Genomic DNA, 23,238 nt, shown 5'->3' on the forward strand with positions numbered 1-23,238 from the left:
TGGAAACAATTTTCGCCGTTTTCACTGCCAGAATTCACAAAGGGGCTCAGCTCCGGATACAGGCAAAACCAGAATACTTCATGGAATAACAACCAATGGACAAGCGTCCCAGGGTTTTCCTAGATGCCAGCGCAGAGGCCGTGGAAACCCTCCACTTCGAAGGGTGGAGGTATGCCTCCCAAACAATGACGCCCTGCTACAGGTCCTTTCCCATGCCTCTCCAGTTGGGGGATGAATTGCAATCTTCACCAACGCATGGGAGGGTATAACCACGGACAAGTGGGTGTTATCAACGGTAGTGGGAGGTTATTGCGTGGAGCTCCTGGAAACGCCATTAAAATTTCCCCCGTGCCGAAGGAAGACATCAAGAGAAGAACTCATCTTGATGGAAGAAGTCAACGCACTACTCCTCAAAGACACCATTGAGATTGTGGCGTCCAACGAGGTAAACAAGGGTATCTATTCAACATACTTCCTTATTCCAAAGAAAGATCTAACCATCCGCCCAGTGTTAGACTTACGCCCTGCAGACACTTATGTAAAGCCACAAAAATTCCGCATGACAACGCAACAAGAGGTAATTCCCCTGTTGAAACGGGAGGATTACATGGCAACTTTGGATATGAAAGATGCTTATTTTCATATTTCAATGCTCCCAGCGCACAGAAAGCTCTTGCGGTTCAAAGTAGCAGACCAGCACTACCAATTCAAGGTGCTACCCTTCGGAATAGCCTCTGCTCCAAGGGTATTCACCAAGGTTCTGGCGGTGGTGGCGGCGCACCTGCGCAGGGAGACAATCCCAGTGTACCCCTACCTGGACAACTGGCTGATCACAGGAGAAACTCCCCATCTTTTCAAACAAAACACGCAAAGAACCATCTCCTTTTCCAATTGGGCATCTCGATAAATGAGAGAAAGTCAAGTCTTGTACCAAACACATCAAAACAGTTCCTAAGAGCTGTATTAGATACAAAGCCAGGCTTAGCCTTTCTGTCCATGGAAAGAGTACAAAACATGCTTCGGCAAATACCCCAGAATCAAGCCGATCTCCAGATAAGCGTATGCAAAGCAATGCGGTTACTAGGCATGATGGCATTTTGCATTTATCTGGTCCCTCATGTACGTCTGCGCATGCGACCAATGCAGGAATGGTTGGGGAAACAATGGTCTCAGGCAAGTGGTCAGTGGTACGATCTAGTGGTCATTTTGCCTACACTGGTTCAAAACCTACGCTGGTGGTCAAGAGAAAATCTGTTAAAGGGGAAAACCCTTCCACGATCCGATGCGCAAGTGGTTGTCACAACAGAAGCGTCACTTTCTGGGTGGGGGCTCATTATCTTCACCACACAGCACATGGTCTGTGGACACAAGTCACAGCACAGAACCATATCAACCTACTGGAACTACTAGCAGTCTGTCCGTTCAAATTCAAACAGACAGCACAACTGCCATGTTTTATATCAACAAACGGGGGCACACACTCTCCAAATCTGTCCAAGTTGACTCAGAAAATATGGAAGTGGGCACTCAGACGAGGGATGCCCCTATCCTCCCAACACGTTCCAGGGGTACTCAACACTCTAGCAGACTCTGAGCAGAGATCCACTAACAGAGGAACACGGGTGGCAACTAGACTCAAGCGTTATAGACCACATCTTCTCTCAGTGGGGTTAACCTACACTTGACCTGTTCGCTAAAAGAGAAAACAAGCAATGCCCAGACTTCGCGACCAGGTTCCCCAACCAGACTCCAAGGGGAACGCCCTCTGGATGACCTAAAAATATCAACACATGTTCACAATCCCACAATATATCAAATATGTCCAATTTAATGTTTGAACATTGATTGAATGCAATAACCTCATTGGGTCAATTAAAACAATATGTAATTAATGCATCTGATCGCAGCCAAGGGCAGGGAAGCCTGGGTTCCTGTGAATAGACATGACCAATAGACTGTAGAACACAGGAAAGCCTCACTGTGGACAAATCAACCAGTGGAGTATTGTGGCCTCCAGATTTCTAAACAATCAAGTATAGCATGGCTCAGTGACTCACCCTGACACAAGATCTTAAATAATCTGTAGTGGTAATTTGTCTTTGCATAAAGTCCCATAATCGCTCCTGTAGAGAGGAGATTTTAAAATCTCAAAAAGATATTATGCTAGTGTGCATTAGGAAATTTGCATCCGTAAGGTGGAATAATTCACAAGTTTCTTTTCCAGCCAAACCCTCATATAGTTTAAATCACTTTCTGGCATCTCTGGTCGCATTACAGTTCCATCTGCCCCAGATTTTCTTCACATCAAGAGGTTTTACAATAAAACCTTCATGTGTAACCCCTGGGATTCTGCTTGTTGAAGCCCAATAGTAGAGCCTAAATCTATGATTTTATTTTAGTCCATAAATGAGGAATCTTCTAGAAGGAGCGACAATCTTATAATATAAAGCTGAAAGGTTCCAGCCCAATTTGTATCTAAGAACAACAGCCGGGACGCAGTTGGTAAGAGATATAAAGAATGCCATCCACACTGTTTGTCTTTCCCAGTCATCTAAATTCAAACTTCCAACCCTGTAAATGCTGCTTGACACAACTTTGCCATTATAACATTTACTAAACGGAATAACTGAGATTAGCTAAATCTGGCTTTCAATATATCGCAACTGGGCCAAGAAATAAGCCATTCTTGTCTTGACAATTGTGTATAGAATTTCTAAGCTAGGTTTCTTAAAAATCAGGACTAAATAAGTCAAATGTTTGACTCCTTTCAATTCTCTACTCTCTACAGACCATTATTATCTTATTGTTTTTTGTTCAAAACCAAATATTTGTGTTCCCCATATTTATCACCAGCTAATTATCTAAGGTATATTCATTGAAGGCTTTAGGCAATAGTTATAGGTGAATTGAGTGCTGGTCAAAAAGAATGCCATTCGCGTATGCTAACCATCTTTTCCAAATATGGTTCTGCCGAGGTGGAAGTCTACCTCATCAAGCTTCCCAAGGTCACAGATGTACAGGTTCAAGAGGCGAGGGGCAACCACACACCCATATCCTAACCCTCTATGCATCCATATCTTTTTTGACAAACTACTTGATGATTTCAACCTGATAAGCTGCAGAGTGGAGTTGAATGAGGAGTCTCAGTAGAGCAGCCGGGAAGCCCCATGCCTCCCTACTGCCTACAAAGCAGCAGTTCCTTAAATGAAACACTTCTGAGAGGTCAATGCCTGCTGCAAATATAGCCACAGTGCTGTCCAGTCATTTGGTCGACAGACAAATGGTCGACGCAATTTGGTCGAAAGACAAATGGTCGAATTTTTTTAAAAATGTATATATATATTTTTCAGGTTTTCGTTTAGGAAAAAAAAGGGGTTTTTAGCAAAAAAAAGGGGGTTGGGGGAGCAGTTTACAGAGCAAAACTGCATCCATCTTCTGACTGCACATCTGCTGATGCCATTCACAGTTAATTTCCACCAATGCAATTATGTAGCTGAGGGCTGAAGGAGATGGAGTTGAACCATGTGCCCTGGGTAGTTGTAATGTTGGATTTATTGAAAAGCAAGTGACGCATCACCGCCAAACCCACCAGTCCTTGGGCAACATAATGTTCTATTTTTTTGGGTCTTTAAAAGAAATTATTAAGGTCACTGTATCCTAATAACATTTTAACAAAAGATGGAAATGTGACTGTGGCCCTAGACTTTCATGTGGGAGGATTGAATTGACCCAATGTAGTAGATGCATTCTTCCGAGCTTCTTTCTTATAGTGTCACAGAGAAAGGGTGACTTATTTATTATTTCTGCTGCTTTAGAAATCAGTGTTATGTTTTGCTGAACTTTGGCACTCTCTAATGTAATCATCTCCCATGTGTACAGCATGGAAACAATAAAATTGATTGCTTTAATACATAGAAAACTCCTTGCATTTCTTTAATGCTGTTTCTAGCTATAATTGAACATTTATAAACATAACCTTTCACTTTCAATCTACAGATGACTGTTGCAGGCCAGACAAGACGAAATGATGATTTATTGACGTGCTAAAAACGAGCACCCTCACAGGCTTATTCTAAAGGAAAAGGAATCCAGACGTCAGATGCGATAAGGAAGGAATTGGAAGAGCCTAGAGCAGGACTGCTTAAAAAAGTGAGGTCTTCAATCCCACATATTCTTTCAGCTATACACCCTGAAGCACAAAAAATTGAGTAATCTGACATGAGTGTCTGAACAATTACAGGAATGCAATGATTCCTAATTATAAGTAAAGTACACAGTAAACAGGAGCTTGTACACCAGCCAACCGTAAGACGTCATCCAACAGCACAGCACGGACCCAGCAGAACAGCAAAAAGAAATTCAACAACACAGCAAGAAGCAGTCCAACACATTATCTGCATAAACTGAAGCAGCATATGTACTATATCTATATGAAGTCTGCAGCAGACACCTCAGTTATAAAAAATATAATCGCCCATGATAATAGAACGATTGGAAGGAAAACCTCATTGTTGATTTTTGTCACACAATCTTTTCTGAAAATAACCCGTTTACTGTGAGAGAGCACGCACAGGAGGATAATATGATCAGGTCATCATTGCCACAGCCAGATACATCAAGTAAAATATATGGCTCAACAAAAAGAAGCTGCCCATAGAGCTCACAACATATTGTATCCAGAGCAAAGCTACATTTGACAAAACGTAAGCATTCGCTAGAGAGCACTGCTCCATTTTGAGCGATTTTAGATCTACGCATTATCCATTTGTACCCTCATACTGGTGTGAGTTTTCTTCTGGCATGTATTATGTTTTGTATAGAGAAAACCTAGCTGGCGAACAACCAAACACTGTACTGGTGATAATTTTATGGGTGCAATTTAGAAGGACTGAATATTGAGGGTAGAGTTATAATTATATGGAAAGACTGGATACAGAGGGATACAGGCATGCAATGTGGATTAAGGTAAGAAATGGGAACCGCTGTCTGGTCAGGGATGTTCTACACATGTATTCCCATTGAAGCTACATGTCTGTGAATGTCTAAGACCCTGACCACCTAAGTTGCACTATTGAGTCCCTGGACCTGCATCATCGCTTCTTACACTGTATGAGTAGCCATTGCAAAACCAGCCATGGAGATGCCGATGACGGATAAACATTCACTGGGTACTGAATGTCGGAAAAGATTCAGTCAGAATTCTAGTCTTCTTCTTCTGCGTGAGCAAACGCAAGGAAGAGATAAACGTTATCAATGCAATGGATGTCAGAAATACTTCTGTCATAAAAGCATACTTCTTGTTCATGAGAGAATACACACGGGAGAAAAGCCTCACCAGTGCAGCAAATGTCAGAAATGCTTCAGGCATAAAGGCGGCCTTATTTATCATGAACGAACACACACAGGAGAAAAACCTTATCAGTGCATTGAATGTCAGAAATGCTTCAGTCAAAAAAGCAATCTTGTTAAGCATGAAAGAACACACACAGGAGACACACTGTACCAATGTAGTGAATGCCAAAAAGCATTCATTTATAAAAACGATCTTATTAAACATGAGAGAACACACACAGGAGAAAAACCTTATCAATGCAGCGAATGTCAGAAATGCTTCAGTCATAAACAAAGTCTTACTCATCACGTGAGAACACACACAGGAGAAAAACCTTATCAGTGCATTGAATGTCGGAAATGCTTCAATCAAAAAGACATTCTTGCTCGTCATGAACGAACACACACAGGAGAAAAACCGTACCAGTGCAGCGAATGTCAGAAATGCTTCAGCCGTAAACACAGTCTTACGTATCACGTGAGAACACACACAGGAGAAAAACCGTACCAATGCAGTGAATGCCAAAAAGGCTTCACTTATAAATGCAATCTTATTAAACATGAGAGAACACACACAGGAGAAAAACCTTATCAGTGCACTGACTGTCAGAAATGCTTCAGTCACAAAACGCATCTTTTGCTGCTTGAAAGAACCCACACAGGGGAAAACCTGTACCAATGCAATAACTGCCAAAAAGGCTTGGTTAATAAAAGCTATCTTCTTAAACATCAGAGAACACACACAGGAGACAAACCTTATCCGTGCACTGAATGTCAGAAATGCTTCAGTCATAAGCACAGTCTTACTCGTCATGAGCGCACACACACTGTAGGAAAACCTCATCAGTACACCCAATGTCACAGGCGTCTTGTTACCAAAACATAGCTCAGTTTACATGAAAACATACATTCCTCCCAGTGTTGAGGCTTTTATTGGACATTTCAGTATGTTGGCATTCAATCCCTTGTATATCCTAGCCAAATGTGCACCCTTTTCTTCCCACATGTAGTTGGTCGTAACACCACTAAGCATTTGTGTTTTGCTGTAAGGGGGAGTGAGAAAATAACAAGAAAGTGCCAACATTAAATGCAAATAAAATGATGTACAAAGAAACCTGTGGTTTTTTTTCTTGTAAGAGGAACAGGTTGAGTGGAAACAACAAACAATAGTTTTCGTAATTGTACCTTCAGCTTTGTAAGAGGGAGGCGATATTTTTTCCCCTTCTTTTAATAGGACATGCTTGCACGGAATGGAAGAGGAGGGTAGGAAAGCTGAATGGGAACTTAGAATGGCATACGTTTCTGAAAAGTAGCTATATTTCCAGGTTCGGGAAGGGGTCATTTGCTCAGATCAGGCAAGAGCCTTTTACCCATAATTACCCAATTGCAAAAATGACTGACAGTATGTGCTGGCCATATTTGCACTTGTAAGATAATGGCTTCCATGAATATTCACAAAAGCAATGCACCATTCTCCCCGACTCTAATAGTTAGGACATAAGACATTTAGACATACTAATGGAATATTTGGTGAAATTTCCAAACAAGAAGTTTTAGAACCATATTCTTTAGAGCACGTCTAAACCTATTGAAAACTAATTAGATTTTAGCAGTAAGAGGAAGCTCAAAGCATAACATCTGACGATATTGCAATCAAAAGGACAAAGCGGAAACAATAAGAGACTTGCTTTTGTCCTGCTCCGGCACATCCACAAAGAGGTTCACACATGTTGGACACCTTTTTTTAATGGCGCACGGATCCACGAAGAGGAGTACTGGTGGAATCGCCTGATGAATGGCCAAAGTACAAAACTTGTGATTGCCATCACACCATTTTTTAGAATATTGGTCTGGAGTCGCTGGGGGAGAGCTCATTTCTAGAAATGGGAAATCGGCTCTCTAGTGCCGACAAGGACTTACCGGGAAGACTCTGCCGGATTTGAAGAATGAAAGCACACATTTCTTAACTCAAAATCCATAACATGGAAGAAAGCATAATTTTCTTTTCTTCTTGCAAAAATGTTTAAAAGCAATTGAGTCAAGTAGACATTTTTCATAATGTTTCACAGAACAAGCAATACCACAAGCCAAAAACCAAGCCATGGTACACAGTATTTTTACGCTGACTGTGTAAAGTGACCTACTTAGCATTTTTAAATAACGAAAACCAATGTGGTGAACAATGCCAAGCATATTTTTTCTGAAAGGACACAGGATGACCTTTTGAAGGATAGGTGACTAGCGCATGTCACAAAAGTTTGCAGTGCCTAAAGCAGCGACTGAGTGTAGGGCACAATTGGTAAATAAAGGATTGTGTAACAAAACTTAGTAGCAAATGTATGAAAATGTTAACACAAACAAGAGAAAACAAGGAATGTCCTACCTTCCCACATTCCCACATGTGTCCCAATGAAAATGGTACCTCACGTTTGAGTGCACTGACCTGGGTGTGAATGATACATTCCAAAATGTAGTGACACACAGTTTTGAGATATTTGCAACCAGTAAACCACCGAAACACGCGGGCAACTACACATGTCTTACCTTCCCACAGATGTCCCTATGAAAACAGTACCTCACACGTTTGTGTGCACTGACGTGGGTGCAATGGGAAAAGGCTAAACCACTGGTACCAAACGCCCTGGGAAGACCAAATCTATAGTGAATTTGGCCTTGTGGACAACCCACAGATTTGGGCCTGTGGTGTCACTACCAGCAAGGAAAACCGGGAACCCCCATGCATTTCTGAAAAGACACCGGGGAAATTTAAAGAGGTCTCACTTGCGTGAATCATGGTAGAATCTCTTACCCAGAATGACTGCAAATTTGTAAATGTGACAAAACTATTTTCACACATTTTCCACTGGGAAATTACCAAAATGATCGCAAAATACTGCATGTCCCACCTTCCCACAGACATTCCAACAAAAACAAGATCTTACTAGAATGGGTTTGCTTACCTGGGCGGCGTGAGAAACCCAAAGGTGTCTCACTTACTAGTGCCTGGGGATCGGTCCTCCAGGTGGCCAGGACGCAGCCATCGTTATAGGATCCAGTTCCTGGGGCTGGACCAGTAGGGGAGGATCACCTGGGCGAGGGTCTTTGGGGAGTGGAAGTGAAGTGGGACGCCGAGGGTTGAGATGCGGTATCCCCTTCCCTGTAACACCTTTTCCCCATCCTACCCTCCAGGATATTTACAAGCTCTACCCCCCCTTTCCCACACAAATACTTTCTTAGTATGTATTGTTTTGCCAGACTTGCATTATCTGCTACCTAATTCTTAAGACAGCATAGCATCTATCTGTGTTAGCATGCACTAACTGTGATCTGCATAAATTGTAACCAAACGCCTAAGCTTCCTGTAACCAACATCTTAAGCCTCACTAACTTGTAACCATAGTCTTAAGTTTGCTGAACCTGTAACCATATTCGTAACTTATGCGCCCAGATGTCTGAGGGTTTGGGTGCGCAATACAAATGTAATAATAAATAAATTACACAATAACAGACAACGGACTAACACCAGAGCTGTTTACCTGGCATTTCCCAATACACGGGGCAGGCAGAGTCAGGCAATTGACACTAACCACGCACACCTGACGGACCTTTTCCTTCCCCACAGCACTAAAAGGCAGAACACGAAAGCACACTTCGGGCAAGGCCAAATGCACGAGGAGACAGTGAGACCTGGAAGGACGACGAAGGGGGAATTGCTCTTGCCAACTCAGACCTGCAAAACCTCCGAAAGGGAAAGCATAAGACCAGGAGTTATAGCTAGTGTGCAGAGCAACAGATGTCAATGGTAGACAAGGGGCCTCCCGCTTTGATAACGCAGGCAGAGAGTCAAGCTGGCTACCGTGGTACTATCCTTGACTCCAGAGAACAGAAAAGCCAACAAGTTCAGCACAGCCGGTGAGTCGGAACAAGCTGATAGCAAACTGAACTGTGTTGAGCCCAAGGTTGCAAGTAGCAACATTTTGGAATGCAAGGAATTTGAAATAAGAAAGAAAATGTATGTGTGTTTGAACTTCAAAGAAAGCCCAAGGTCCAGGTGCACGGGGGTCCACCGCCACATGGGAGCTCATTCGAAAGACTGGCCGGGAACTGTTTTGAAACTACAAGAACCAGAAGGCCCTAGGAAGGGGTGACGAGAGGCGTCCGAGTGGTCCTACAGGGGTCACGTCAAATCCCTTGAACAATGGAAAGTCTCTCACGCATTGCCAGAGGAAAGCTAGGAGAAGGGAATCCCGCTTTCTGATGAAAATGAGCCAATTCATGGAACTGTGTTAAAAAGGTACATAAACTGTGTTAAAGAAAGGCTGTTGTGTGAACCCGACAGAGGGAGGCCCAAGTTGAAAGGTTGAGATAAAACACAGTGAACTGTGAACAGTATGTAAGCGGCTATATGAACCCGACGGATGGATGCCAAGGGGAGAACCAACGAGAGTGAATCCCGTACTGTGATCAAGCAAGTTGAACTGTGTATCGGACAAGAGTGAACCCGGCCTAGGCTTGTCCAAAAGGACAAGCTGTTCAGAAGGACATTAAGGGGGTCATTATGAGTTGGGCGGTAAGGGATTACCGGCACCGGTGAGGAGACCGGTGCCGGTAATCCCCTACTGGCCAATTCCGAGGTCCCTTAGCGGGAACCGTAAGGGACGTGTGGTCGGACCACACGTCCTTTTACGGGTCCCGCTAAGGGACCAGGGTGCTAATAACGGGCTTGCTATTCACGAGCCCGTTATTGGCGTCCTCCCCATTCTCATTGAGCCCTATGGGGGCTCAAATGGGCATGGGGAATGGTTTGTTCAATGGGGACTTACTGGTCCCTCCATGGTCGGAATGCACTGGTAAGTCCACATTGAACAAGACCGGTGCCAGACCCGTTATTGGAGGCAGCCGTGGCGCAAATAGCGCCATGGCTACCTCCAATCTCGGAATGAGGCCCTAAGACTCTAAAAAATTGCAAAAAACAAATCTTTCTTTTTCCAGAGCTTTTTATTTTTTAGCAGTGATTGCGCCCAGATGCCTTTGTGCCAGGCGCGCTATATAAATAAAGAAATACAAATACAAATTAGCTTATTCCTGCCAATACGTGTTTCGACCTCTATTAACATGGGTCTTCCTCAGGGCCAGTAAATTACCTTCATATACACATATTTCAATAAAATCATTGTTACCAATTTATCCCATCAATAATCATCCAACATTTTATGTTATACAATTTTTAGTTATGCTAATCCAAATAAAATCATAAACAATGGGAAATACTGCATAGCGTGTGTATCAGGGGTCGTTCCACATCGGTGGCACCAGGTTTCAATTTCATATGAAGAGAGATAAAAGAATATATACAAATAAGTGAATTATGTATCATGTCTTCCATTTCACATGTGATCACTTGGCTTCCATATTTCATCACTGTCTTCAGTATGCATTGAGCTACATGTCTTTTACCAAACATTTCAATTATTTATTCTTTCATTCGTTGAAGTGCACTATTTAAATGGTGGACCATGATAAATCCATGTCTCCAGCACCCACATGATCATCAACTAGTCTTATATTAGCTTACTGATTTCTCTCCCCAAACAAGGGCCACCCTTGGGCTGTACAAGTGTCTAATCTATATATTGTTGGAGGTGTTCTTACCTCTTTCACGTTGTACTTGACCATCGTAGATGGACTTATGTCAAAGTATGAAGAGCCCGTTCACTCCACCTGGATCTAAAATAGAAGTACAGGTCAACCTGTTGCCAAACAATTGCCAGATCCTTGTTATATAAACACTTGAAGAATGTTTCTCTTACCTTCTTTAATCTCTCACATCCATGAATCGGACAATTCTCACTCTGTTCTGTTACAGATTAGTGTACCCATTCCCATTCCTTGTTGGCTAAATCTTTCAATCAGTAAACCATATTGGCCCTTCTTACCTATATCACGCTCTTAATAGTGCTTCACGAAAAGTCTCCACTGACAGATTGGTGCAACAGAGCCGAAGCAGATTCAGTGTTTAAATGGTTGCCACGTAACTTGCGCATGAGCGCTGTATCGCTAGCCAATCTATTTTGTACTTGTGTCACATTGAGAAACTAATCTCCTTTCCCTTGCTATATGTCGCACGGGCAGCAGGGAACACTCATCTCTTGCACATGCCTTTTTTGCACATATATGGATAAGAGATACTAGTCTCTCGCGTATGTCTACTTTCATATATATCGGTCTAATTTGTCGCAAACATCATTCTAATCCATTAGATTCTTGCTGGTAGCTCCAAATACCTTTAAGCTTTTGTTCTTCTTTTGTCTAATAGTTATTATTTGTTCCTTTTTCTAATTCACAATCTATTACATTAATTATAACTTGTTGCTGTATTATTATTGCTCTTAATGTTGCATACAAAAGTAGTATTGACAATAGTAACCTCTTCTCAAGTAGACTGTTGGATAGTACAACATTTACTGAAATCATATCACCAAGATGGAACTTATTAGCATTTATTATGCATATATGGATCAGAGACACTAATCTCTCGCACATGTCTAGTTTCACAAATGATGGTCTGATCTGTCGCGAACATCATTCTAATCCATTAAATTGATCTGATGTGATATGATATGGCATTTGTAGCGCGCCTATACGCAAGTGTTTCAAGGTGCGACGAGGCAAGGGAGGAGGAACAGGGGGAGGACCGACAACGATCCTACTAGGCCAGGTGTCATTCAAATTCTCACCAATAGCCCCAGAGACCTTTTAGGATTATTATTCCAATTTTTCTTTTTGGTATTGTTCCTTTTTCTGATTCACTGCGTATTAAGATGATTATAGCTTTTGCTTTGTTAACAAAGTTCCTTCCGAATTCTTAATTTTGCATACAAAATTGGTTTTGCCAACAGTACCTCTTCATGAGTAAACTGACAGGTAATACAAAATATATTGAAATTATATTATCACCAAAATGAAACTTACTAACTAATTGGAGGGCACATGAATGATGGAAACCTAAACCATAGATTGCAAGTGCATTTGAGAGGCCATAGTGAACCCGATGGAGGGAGTCACAAGTTGCAAGGAGGATCCGACCACGTCAGAGGGAGATCCTAGGGGTGAAGACCAATCACCCAAGGTACAAGAGTACCGAAGGAAACTTTTTTTTGTTTGTTACTTTCAATCAGCAAGACTTCTACGGCAATAGACTTTTTCAGGAAAGAGACTTATCCTCTGAAGGTTTTGATAGTGTTGAACTGGAACTGCGAACCTCGTGCTGAGGAGGCCAAGGAGTGTGCTGCGCTTGAGAGACTTACCTTGTCCCGTGCTTCAAACGTGGGGAAGGGAGACCCAGCCATACCATCCTGACTTATAATTTTGTGAACACTTCTTTCTTTTCTGGTGAACATTATCCCCACACTCTTTTTGTGATTTATTAGTAAGGATTAGAAATATGTTTTTTGTTTTTTTGTTAGTATAGACCTTTGTATTTGATTATACGCCATTAGGACTGCCTTATTATTTGATAGTCATAGCTTGCTCCCATCTTAGATTTAGGTTTAGATTAGTTGTTTATCTCACCCATTATAAAGTTCAATAAACACCCTTGAACTGTGATCACTTGTGTCTGTCTTTGCTGTTGCTGCAATGAGTTCCTTTCATAGGAAATGAAAAAGGGTAAACCATTGTTATGTCATCTGATCTGAAAACTGAAGATGCATCCTGCCAGACAGATTTTGGCTTAGGGTGTCACAGCCAGCAAGGAAACCAAAACACGACCTGCACTTCTGTAAAGACCCCCGTGGGAATCCAAAGAGGTGTCAAATCGTGCTAGAATATCTTACCCAGAATGAACTGCAAATGTGTAAATGTGACAAACACTATTTTCCCACATATCCCACTGGGAAATTACCGTAATGCTCGCAAAACACCACATGTCCTACATTCCCATGTTCACACAGATGTCCCGACGAACCTCACATGCATCGGTGTGCTAACCTGGTTGGAAAAGAAAAAGGGTCAACCGTCCACAAGCCGGTGGCATTCCCAGGGAGCTTCGGTGGGGTCCCCATCTCACCCCGGAAGGAAAAGCTGTAATGCAGCCTGGCCAGAGCTCTAGGACGGCCGGGGGTGCTATCGCCAGCCTTTGGCATCTGCCTCACATATGAGTCAGCTGCCCCCCAAACCCAGTGGCGTTCATCAGGCAACCGGGCAGGGTCTCCGTACCTCCCCAGAGTGAAAAGCTGTAATGCGGCACGGCCAGAGCTGTAGGATGGCTGGGGGTGCTGCAGCTGACCTTGGATGCCTGTCTCTCGTGGGTTGACCGTCCCCAAGTCCTGCAACGATCCCAGGCAGCCCTGGCAGGGTCCCCATCCCTCCCTGAAGAGAAAAGCTGTTCAGTTCAACAACATTTTATTTGGCATGAGCCATAAAACCATCATTCACATCTAAACAATTTACAATTCTACAATTACAATTCTTCTTAATTCATCATGGTAAGAATGCATCAATAGCTTGTAGAAGCCTAGGGATCTCAATAACTTCAAGTCACACATACAATCTGCTAAATCTCTAAATAACGGAAGAAGGTGCTATTTCAAGTGCAATTATATGCATATAATTCTCAACCCACATGGTAGCCCTCACTTATTCTGTAAATTGCCAGTCCTGCACGTGGAAAGGAATTCTGCGGAACAGCTACTTTGTGCAAAGTAAGCTGAAAGTGCAACGTCAAGTGCAGTTGCCATAACGCAAGCTACTGGTGTACCACTAGCCTTGACCAAGCTGTCTCTACGCAGCCAGGCATGGTGTATATACTTAGCCACCAAGTTCACCACCAGTATTTTGGACGTACATTTACAGCATTCCATTGCAATGCAGAGATACCTCTTGTCCAGGGAATGGGTTTCAAATATTGTGCCCTCAGTGATTGTAGTAGTTGGTCACAAAAAAACAAGAAATGTGTGACTGTTTTTTCACCCATTTTGCACAGTGCGCATACTTTTGTGTTACCTGACCTCAACGTGCTCGTAAATCCTGCAAGCTTAAGAGTGCCCATTCTGAACTGCAAATATAGGGATCTCACAAATGCTGGGGTGATGACATCCAAATAGTCCTCGCACCCAAAATATCCCCCTTGGCTTTGAGGTAGCTTTGCTCCAGGTGTAACCCCTGGCCTTAATACCCCATGGCCCTCCTGGATTATTGTAGAATAGCATCTTTTATGCTTGTCCTTGATGCTCTAGCCAATACACTGTATTCAGCCCACATTCCCGGCAGCTAAAGCCTCCGGAGTGTTTCCTTCACATGGGTGACCCACGGGAGGCCCCCTCCCTCTCCTTGGCCAATAGATGGTTCATTGCATCCCTATAACATTTAAGGACCATTGTTGTCCGCAACCTAAACCATTACAATACTGGTCTGGTCGTGCCCTGATCTGCTATTGGGCACGGTTCTACTTCCAGGTGAACAATGGCATTAGGTGAAACACTTTTTCTGCTACAGTGAGTTTTGAGGCATTAACATAACACCATACGTTGACCCCATAAAGAGAAGAGGGGATAGCCTGTTTTTTATATAGTTCAAGAGCTGGAGATACTGCTCCCCGCCACAACGGTTGTGGAACGCTTTGGCCGCACCACTACATTTTTCTAAATTAATGCAGCAAGCTTACGTTCGTTGTGCTGACCATGAGCAGATTTCTTGGAATCGTAGACCTAGATAATCAAAGGATCGAACATACTCAAGTTTACAACCATTTACAGTCACTTTTAGGGTGCATCTATTTGCTGTTCTTGGTTTAAAAACCAGTGTTTTTGTTTTGTTCTTGTTCAACGTTCGTCCCATTTCATCCCATTCACTTACAAACAATGCCATTGTACTCTAAATACCCATTGGTGAAGTTGCCAAAAGGACAGCATAGTCGGCAAAGTATAGCGCTAGTACCTTGTCATTGCCAATCTGTGGCACGTCTAAACATGTGACCACAAATTCACGAATAAACCCATCAATGAACAAGCAGAACAACAGTGGGGCAAGAATGCACCCCTGCTTGATGCCATGTTGTCTCAGGAGTCTGTAACCACCCCACCTACCCAAATCGTACTACCACCTCCTTTTCATGCTGAAGCATTTTCATGATTTCAATCAAGTGCTGGGGAATTTGCCTTTTCCTTACAGCACTCCATAATGGGTCCCATGAAGACCGCATGGAGTTTTATTCCCCTCAAACGTACAAATTGCACGTGCAGTGAATGTATTGTACTGTGACTTTCGACCCAGTCGTGAAGGTGGCTTAATATTGCCCTTGAAAACGTTTTCCCTGTGTTGTCGAGCAGGGAAATGTGCCAATAATTTGCAGGGTCACCCCTCCTGCCTTTTTTCATAGATCGATATGATGGCTGCCTTCCGCCAGCATTTGGGGACCAGTCCTGTATTGATCACTGCATTAAACATTTTCATCAGCGTTGGTGCCCATATACTCAGCTCATCTTCATAAAAGTCTATGGGAATGTTGTCGGGACGTACCGCTTTGCCACTTTTGTAGGATTGCTTCGTACACGTCATCCACACGTCATTCATTACTAAGGAAAAGGGGAAAACAGGGGTGTAATGGTTCTCCTAGGAATTTCCTGCATGATTCTCAGGTGGGCCTCTACCATATAATTCAAAGAAATGGGAATGCCACTCTTCCTGACTGATGGCACACTGGAGTAAGTCCTCCCCCTCTGTAGTCCGACCTTCGACTAACTTCCAAAACAGAGTGGTATCCCCTTTCTCAAATGCCAGTAGTTTCTCCCATTTCGATCTAACATCAGAATCTTTCTTGGCCATAGTCAGGCTTTTATAAAAACCCCTACAGTTCCTTAGATGCATCTTTGCATCTTGTCTATGGTTGAGTCACTTGCCAAACAGTCTGTGATCTTTTGTCTTGCCTCTCGACACTCATACCATGTCTCCCGCTTTATTGCATGCTTTCTCACAACTTGATAGTGATGGTTGACGTAAAGCAAGATACTCTCTACCATATCCACAAACTCAGACACAATAGTCTGATCGGAACTTCCCACTCTGCAAATGTTTTCAATATAGGGGATACAGGCCTCATATATTTCTGGCTATTCTTTCCATTATTTTAGCCCATTTGAGTGTTTTGCAGGCATTTCCCGTTATTTCAATTCCCTGGGTCTGAAGTTTTTGGTTTTACTCTGGTTCCCTCCACCTACACTGACCTCCAAAATGAACAAGCAGGAGCAGGCCCCAGTCCCTAGCGAGGAGTAGCATGTAGTCTATGCGTGCGGAGGAATGATGGCCAAAATATGTATCTTTAGCTGGCTGGTCAAGAACATGTCTTCCATTGCATGCCCACATTTCCAGAAAGTAGATAATGTGGGCTATGTCCAAAGCCTGGCAATGTGTCCTCCGTGTGGGGGTTATAATACTAGAGATGGTATGTCCCAGGCTTGGTCCTGATCCTCCCACAGGCCCTCAAGTACGTTAATCTGTTCTAGCTGGAGGTTGAATTCTCCTACTATTACCAAATGGACTTTTCTCTGGATCTGGCACCTCCAATATAGATAATGATTTTGTGTATCTTTATGAAAATAGTGGGAGGCTCCCTTGCACTGTGTCTATTATAGACATTAAACAAAAGAGAAGTGCGACTATCGGGTGCTTGTGCCGCTAGGTGCTGTAGATTGACATGTCCTGTCGGGTATGCCACTACCCACCAGTTCATATTAATGTTCACCCATGTCATCAATCCCCCAATTGGGCACCCTAAGGGGCCCATAACTGCATCAGTTTCAAAAGATTGATAACCTTGGAGTTCAATGCTGTCAATTCCCAAATTTACTGAAAGAATACCAGGTGAAACCCTTGAATATATATGCAGTAATTCTGATCTTCCACATATCTTCCTAGAACAGCAATGTCCCAAGGGATAAGTTTGCAGTGCTGGCTTGGTGGTACAACCCAGGTCTCTAGGCAACATCAGTCTACACCTTTCCCTAAAAAGGGTACTGAATGTCTTGTGTGTTAATGATGATGTCTCGGGTCTCTGTGATGTTTGTGTTGCACTCCGCTGGCATTGTCCCCCATCGGCAGTAATTTTGCCCTGGACATTTATGACTAGGCTTGTTGGTACAGGGGGTCCTCGCAAGGAAATGCTTGACTGCTGATGTATCATGGTTTGTCGATCCTTATTGTGCAACCCTTCTGCCAAGTATCCAGATGAGAAGTCGATCTGGATAGCATCTTCACTACCATGCATTGTTTTTCACTTACTTACTGTGTCCTCCCTAATTATCGAAATACAGCCCTTAACTGTCTTAAGTCAATGGATGCATTTGTTGAACAGAGAATCCTGGTCCTCAAATGCACCCTGCATGCATTTGTTGAACAGAGAATCCTGGTCCTCAAATGCACCCTGCCGTAGGGCTGGCACGTTCTACATCCCAAACGATCCAATACTAGCTTGCGGTCCCCTCCCAGTATGAAATACACGTGCATCAGCTGGTTTATCTCGCCACACACCTTGACGCATATGCGACTGGCTCCCAATAAACCTTTGCGCATCATTATCCCACCTGATGTTTTTGGAACCCAGTATTTGTTCTGATCTCAGTGACCGGGTGGGGAGACCCCTATACCCAAGCTCTGGGCTTCTCTGTTCATTGGCATTTGGTAGGTTCACTACAACGTTACCAGACATGATACCCCTACCATTCCCCTGAGTCTGGCTAGGAGTATCTATTTCTCCCCGCTAATGTGACAGGCTTTGGTGCAAAAGTCAAAGCCCTGCACTCATACAGTCTGTCCACCCTGTATACCATTGTGGACACAAGTGATGGAGAGGCTACATATGTTTGCCCCACAACATTCTTCTCTATTTCTCCTAGATCTAAATTACACAGGGGAGTGAACCTATTTGAAGTGTGTATGCTTGGGCTTTTTGTGCTGATTGTATCGTGAAATGGTAAGTAGGTTATGGTGTTTGACTGTTCCCTGATCGCTTTAAGAGACCCAGTCAGCACAGGTGATTTCAGTGGGCGAAATGTTTTTGGGGAGTGTGTTTCAATGAGATTCCCGGTGGTCTTGCCACCCGGGAGGCCCTTGACTCTCACAGTGGCTGCAGCCAAGACAAAGTTTCTTCCCCCCTCTTGCCCGGCCAGCGAGCTTGGATGTGTGCGCTCTTCTTAGGACAGAGAGTTGGTATTGCCTTTGGAGCAGGAGACAGGCCAGTTTATCATAGGGTGTACAAGATGCCAACCATTTCCTCTCAGCCACCCTACAATTGCGTTTAAGGGTGACAAGGTCTGAGATATAGCAGGAGTTGCACTTGATTTTAGGCTTCATGCAGATCCCATAACCGGGGCGAGTACATTGAGAGTATCAGAGATAGCAGGGTGGAGTTTGGAAAGGGATGTGTCAAGGTGTGTGTCAGACAGAGGTGTAGGTGGGGGGAGATAAAGATGCGGCGAAAGCCTCAGCTGACACACGCTTCATGGGTCGAATGACTGAGAAGGTAGGTGGCAGTGTGGGGATAGGCTTCACCAGAGAGAGGGGGAGAGATATATCACTCCAGGAGAGAGGAGTGGTGAAAGAGTTAAAGAGGAGATCAGAACATTAAGTGTACCAAGCAGAGTGAGTTGGGCCAGAGGGAAGAATAGAGAGAGAGGGAGTCACAAAGGTCACGGAAGAGTCCAGTCACGGGACATGAACAATTTAGGTGGATGTTGAAGTCTCCAAGGAGGAGGAGTTGAGTGGTTGAGGCCAGGAGGGAGGAAGAGAAGTCCGTCCACTCGGAGAGGAAGGAGGTGATCAGACTAGATGGCCGGTAGATTGTAGCCACTGAGAGAGAGAGAGAGAGAGAGAGAGAGCCTACAGACCAAGCATTCAAAGAGGAAGGAGAAGGTCTGCATAGGAATGATAGAGGCAGGAATCCACTACACCTCCACCAGAACGGTTGGATCTGGGCACGAAGAAGATCTTGTTGCCATTAGGAAGGAGAGTATCAAAGCTCATGACAGAGCTGGCCATGAACCATTTCTTGGGGAGACCAAGGACATCAAGGTAGAGTTCTTCCAGGTAATGGCAGATGTAAAAGGAGTGTGTGACAGCTGAGCAAGAGTCAAGAGTGGAGAGGTGGAGAAGGTTGCCATCCTTGAAAGACTTCCGGGGAGGGGTACATACCAGAGGTACTTTCTGTGGAGGTGTTGAAGGAGCCCGACTGAGGGCAGAGGATGTATGAGGAGAGGGCAAGGTAGCCGAGTAGGAGGAAGAGGGCACCAGAGTAGTGGCAGCGGGAGGAGGCAAGGGAGCTGAACAAGGTAGAGAAGTGACAGCAGGAGAGGAAAGGAAATTGATAAGGTGCGTAAAAGCATTGAACAGGTTGGCATGAGGGCCTTGGACCAAGACAGTGCCATTGAAGTAAACATTGATGATGAAGTTAGAGGAGAGGAAGGAAGCCAGGAGGGCCTCTGACCGGGTGCCACCATTAATGGGAGAGGAAGAGTGAGGAGAGAGCACTGAGACCATATGAGTAGTCCATAGGGCTAGCGAAGGAACAACAAAGAGGATGTCGGTGGGGGTCTGTCTAGAGGAAGCGCTGGTGTAGGTATCAGCTATAGTGAGGCCTGGGTTGAAGAGCAGGATATCCTTTTTGAACTTCTTCCTACCATACTTGGTGAGAAGGGTAGGCTAGTCAATAGAGAAACAGCGGAGAAGATAGGAGAAATGGAGAGCACCATAGAAGTTGTGGAATAGGAGAGAGAGAGGGAGGCTGGGGAATGAAGGAAGCGCGGAATCTGGTGGGGACACTAGGAGAGAAAACGGGGGCAAGCAGAAGAGATGGAGCAATACATGACAGATGAGGCAAATTCAAAATTTGCAGGGCAGATGAAAACCCAGTAAAGCCACTGGGACAGCTTAATAACAAAAATGTGCGGGGCAGATGAAAGCAGACTATGGCCCTCATTACAAGTCAGGCGTTAAGGGTTTAACGGCGCCGTTAAGCCTTAACGCCTGATTCACACTTTAACGCCTGCTTTTTGCAGGTGTTAAAGTCCAAGGCGCTAAGCGACCTTGGTGCTAATTACGGCACCGTAATTTACGGTGCCGTAATTAGCGCCTTCCCCATCCCCATTATGCCCTATGGGGCAAAAATGGGAATGGGGAAGGGCAAATGGTGAATGGGGAATTACCGCCCCACTCACCTTGGAATGGGGCAGTAATTCCGCCATCCACCATGGCGGAATCCGGCATGGACCATGGTGCTATTAGCACCATGGTCCACCGCCTGACTTTTAATGAGGGCCTATGTCTGCTACTATGGCCCAACCTAGAGCCTTGAATGATACACGGAGGTGATTTGTGTATGTGTACACCCTGGCACACTGCTTGGCTCCTCTCTTGCATCAGTAAAGGGTTTTCCCTTCTGTATATATTGATACCGCTGTATATGTGTGTATACTTTGACCTTCTGTAAAATTCTGTATTTATGCTAATCTTGTAACTTGTGTTTGTAACTATGTAAGCCTTGCATTCTCATTCTGCTGTGCCCTTTTACCTACGGGTTTGGTGCGCATAACAAATAAACAAACAAAGCACAGTAAAGCCACTGGGCCACCTAAAATTCAAAATGTGCAGGGCAGATGAAACACAGTAAGCCAATGGGCACAGCTGGAAGTGAAGCGAGTGGAAGTCTGCGTGAGAAGGAATGCGCCAAGGAAAGTCAGAGATGATCGAAGTGATGGTTAGTAAAGGTGACTAACCCCAAGGAGTGAAAGTGTCATGATCTTTGCGCTATGCTCTGAGAGAGAGCATGGTCACATCAGTCACAGTGCGATCACGTTGGGGTGTAGGGGCAGACCCTGAAGGCCTGGCTAGGCCGTGGACCGAGTGGGCCTTTAGTGGGGGCCAGCATTTGTCTGCCGGCTACCGTGATTGGCTAGGTTGAAAGAAGGGGCAGCCAATCCCCAGGACCCTCAAATAAGAGCACAAAGCACTAAAGTGCTCATGTGCAGGTCAGCCATCTTTGATGGTCGAGTTCCAATAGATTAAAGTGAGCCTCAGGTAAAAAGTTGCAAGCACTCCTGTATGAAGGAACACAATAACAAACAAACGTAAAAACACAACTCAAACGAGTAGGACCGAGCGATAACGCTCTACTGCATTGCACAGCCCAAGTGGGCTTACTGGAGGATGATGATTGCGGCTCCTGAAGACACGTATCACCACGTTGGAGATTCATTCAGCGCTGCAGCCCCGATGTATTCCTGTTGCCCCCCAGTATGTGTCCATTAATGCGGCTGTTCCTTTTTTCATGTCTGGGATGGTGAGAGTTTTGTTACAGTTCTTGTTCGTTCCCATTGCCACCTTCCCTTCTCCCTTGAAACATAGTTCGTTGTTTATTTCACTCTGTAGCTTGAAGGGTTTCTCCATCGCTGTTACCCATGTCAGTTTAGAGATGTGTTCCTTCCATACTGATGTGCACGTTTCTTCTATCCATTGCAGCTTGTCTGGTTGGACACCTCTCAGTGCTTCCGCTTGGTGTTGCCCCCCTCACCTGCATCATTCTCCCCAGGTGAGGACCATGACTCGGTGGGCGCCCCCTCATGCCACCCGGGCCCAGGTGGAGGAGGGTTCACCCGCCGATGACATTGCCCCCACGTATCCATTATCCGCATGTACTAAAGTTTAGGCAGGCCTAGAAGCCATCTTGTCTAGCAAAGATGGCGTGAGTTCAGCGCACTGTAGCGCGGCCCCCACCTTTGGAGGGCTTTCAAGCATCCCTGCCGCCGCAGCACCATGGCAGATCCGCTGTGAGCGCGTTCCCATGAGAAAGTTGGGTATGAGCTAACACGAAAAGTTAACACTGTAACATGTCACCGTCCACAATGTAATACTGCGCCCCGCGTGACCTGGTCAGCAAGGCCGGGGTGACGGGGAAAACTGTAGCATAACTATCTGAAGAAAGCAGGAAAGAATTCAAGTATTGGTGTTAAAGAACTACTTCTCTTAAACAGAACCTGCAAACTGTGAAATTAACCATAAAAGTGTAACGATTATATGACTTCACACCATAACTGGACTAATGCTGCTATATCACAGAGAAGGATGTACACAATTATGCAATGAAACTTATAACCCATATATGTAAAAGTGTTTTTAAGTTTTATGTAGAAACCTCAACCCCTATATGTTTTCTTAGTCACCCATAGCGGCGAGCATCAATCTCTGTGTTCCATAACCTAGTACTACCTCACGTAACGCTAAATGTATATAAATAATCAAACACTGTAGTGGATAGAATGTTATACAATGAAAAGGTACTCAGATTGAATGTATTAAAGAAATGTTTAATGAAGTTGAAATATATGTGTGTTCAAGTAGGTTAAAATAAGGCAGACGGTATAAAAGTTCTGCACCCAAAAGTCTGCAACGCACAAGGAAAATACCTATGTGAATATGTGCAAGGCCATTCTCCCTCCCACCCTACGAAGCCCGCCAGACAAGAAAGCTAAGGCCTGTGCCGCGCTCCCCCACCTCCCCCAACCAAGCTGGAGCCGCTCCAGAGATTTGTAGGCCCCGTTACAGCATCCAAGGCCACAGCCCGCCACCTGCGTTATTTTACAGCACGGTAATAAACCCACGTTTGAATCCACAGATCTACCAGCACCCTCTCGTAAATCCCACAATCCCCCCAGACCACCTCAAGAATCATGGCCCCGTGCAAGGGCGACCCCCAACACTGGGACAAGACACAGCGGCCCATTTATAACAACTTCTAACGCAGCAGAAAGACATGTATCACCCGTCCCAGGCCCCAGAGCCCAGCCCCTCGACCTAAAATACCAGTCACTAGGACACAGGTAAATCTCACCCCGACAGACGATCATCAGACCCCTCACAAGG

At 44.4% G+C, this 23,238-nt stretch overlaps 2 protein-coding genes across 2 annotated transcripts in view; both read left to right on the forward strand.

Moving 5' to 3' along the window:
• LOC138489297 (zinc finger protein 84-like) overlaps positions 1 to 6,445 on the forward strand; it is a 100,932-nt gene extending 94,487 nt beyond the window's left edge. The window contains exon 2 of the mRNA XM_069616996.1: positions 3,997 to 6,445. Within this exon, the coding sequence (XP_069473097.1) occupies positions 5,135 to 6,217 (1,083 nt within the window). The 5' untranslated portion in view covers positions 3,997 to 5,134 and the 3' untranslated portion in view covers positions 6,218 to 6,445. The remainder of the gene's footprint in view (positions 1 to 3,996) is intronic.
• LOC138489298 (zinc finger protein 84-like) overlaps positions 1 to 23,238 on the forward strand; it is a 244,906-nt gene that overhangs the window by 94,386 nt on the left and 127,282 nt on the right. The window lies entirely within an intron of this gene.

Source organism: Ambystoma mexicanum, chromosome 9 (assembly GCF_040938575.1).
Source record: "Ambystoma mexicanum isolate Mex_15411 chromosome 9, UKY_AmexF1_1, whole genome shotgun sequence".
In the NCBI taxonomy this organism is placed as follows: Eukaryota; Metazoa; Chordata; class Amphibia; order Caudata; family Ambystomatidae; genus Ambystoma; species Ambystoma mexicanum.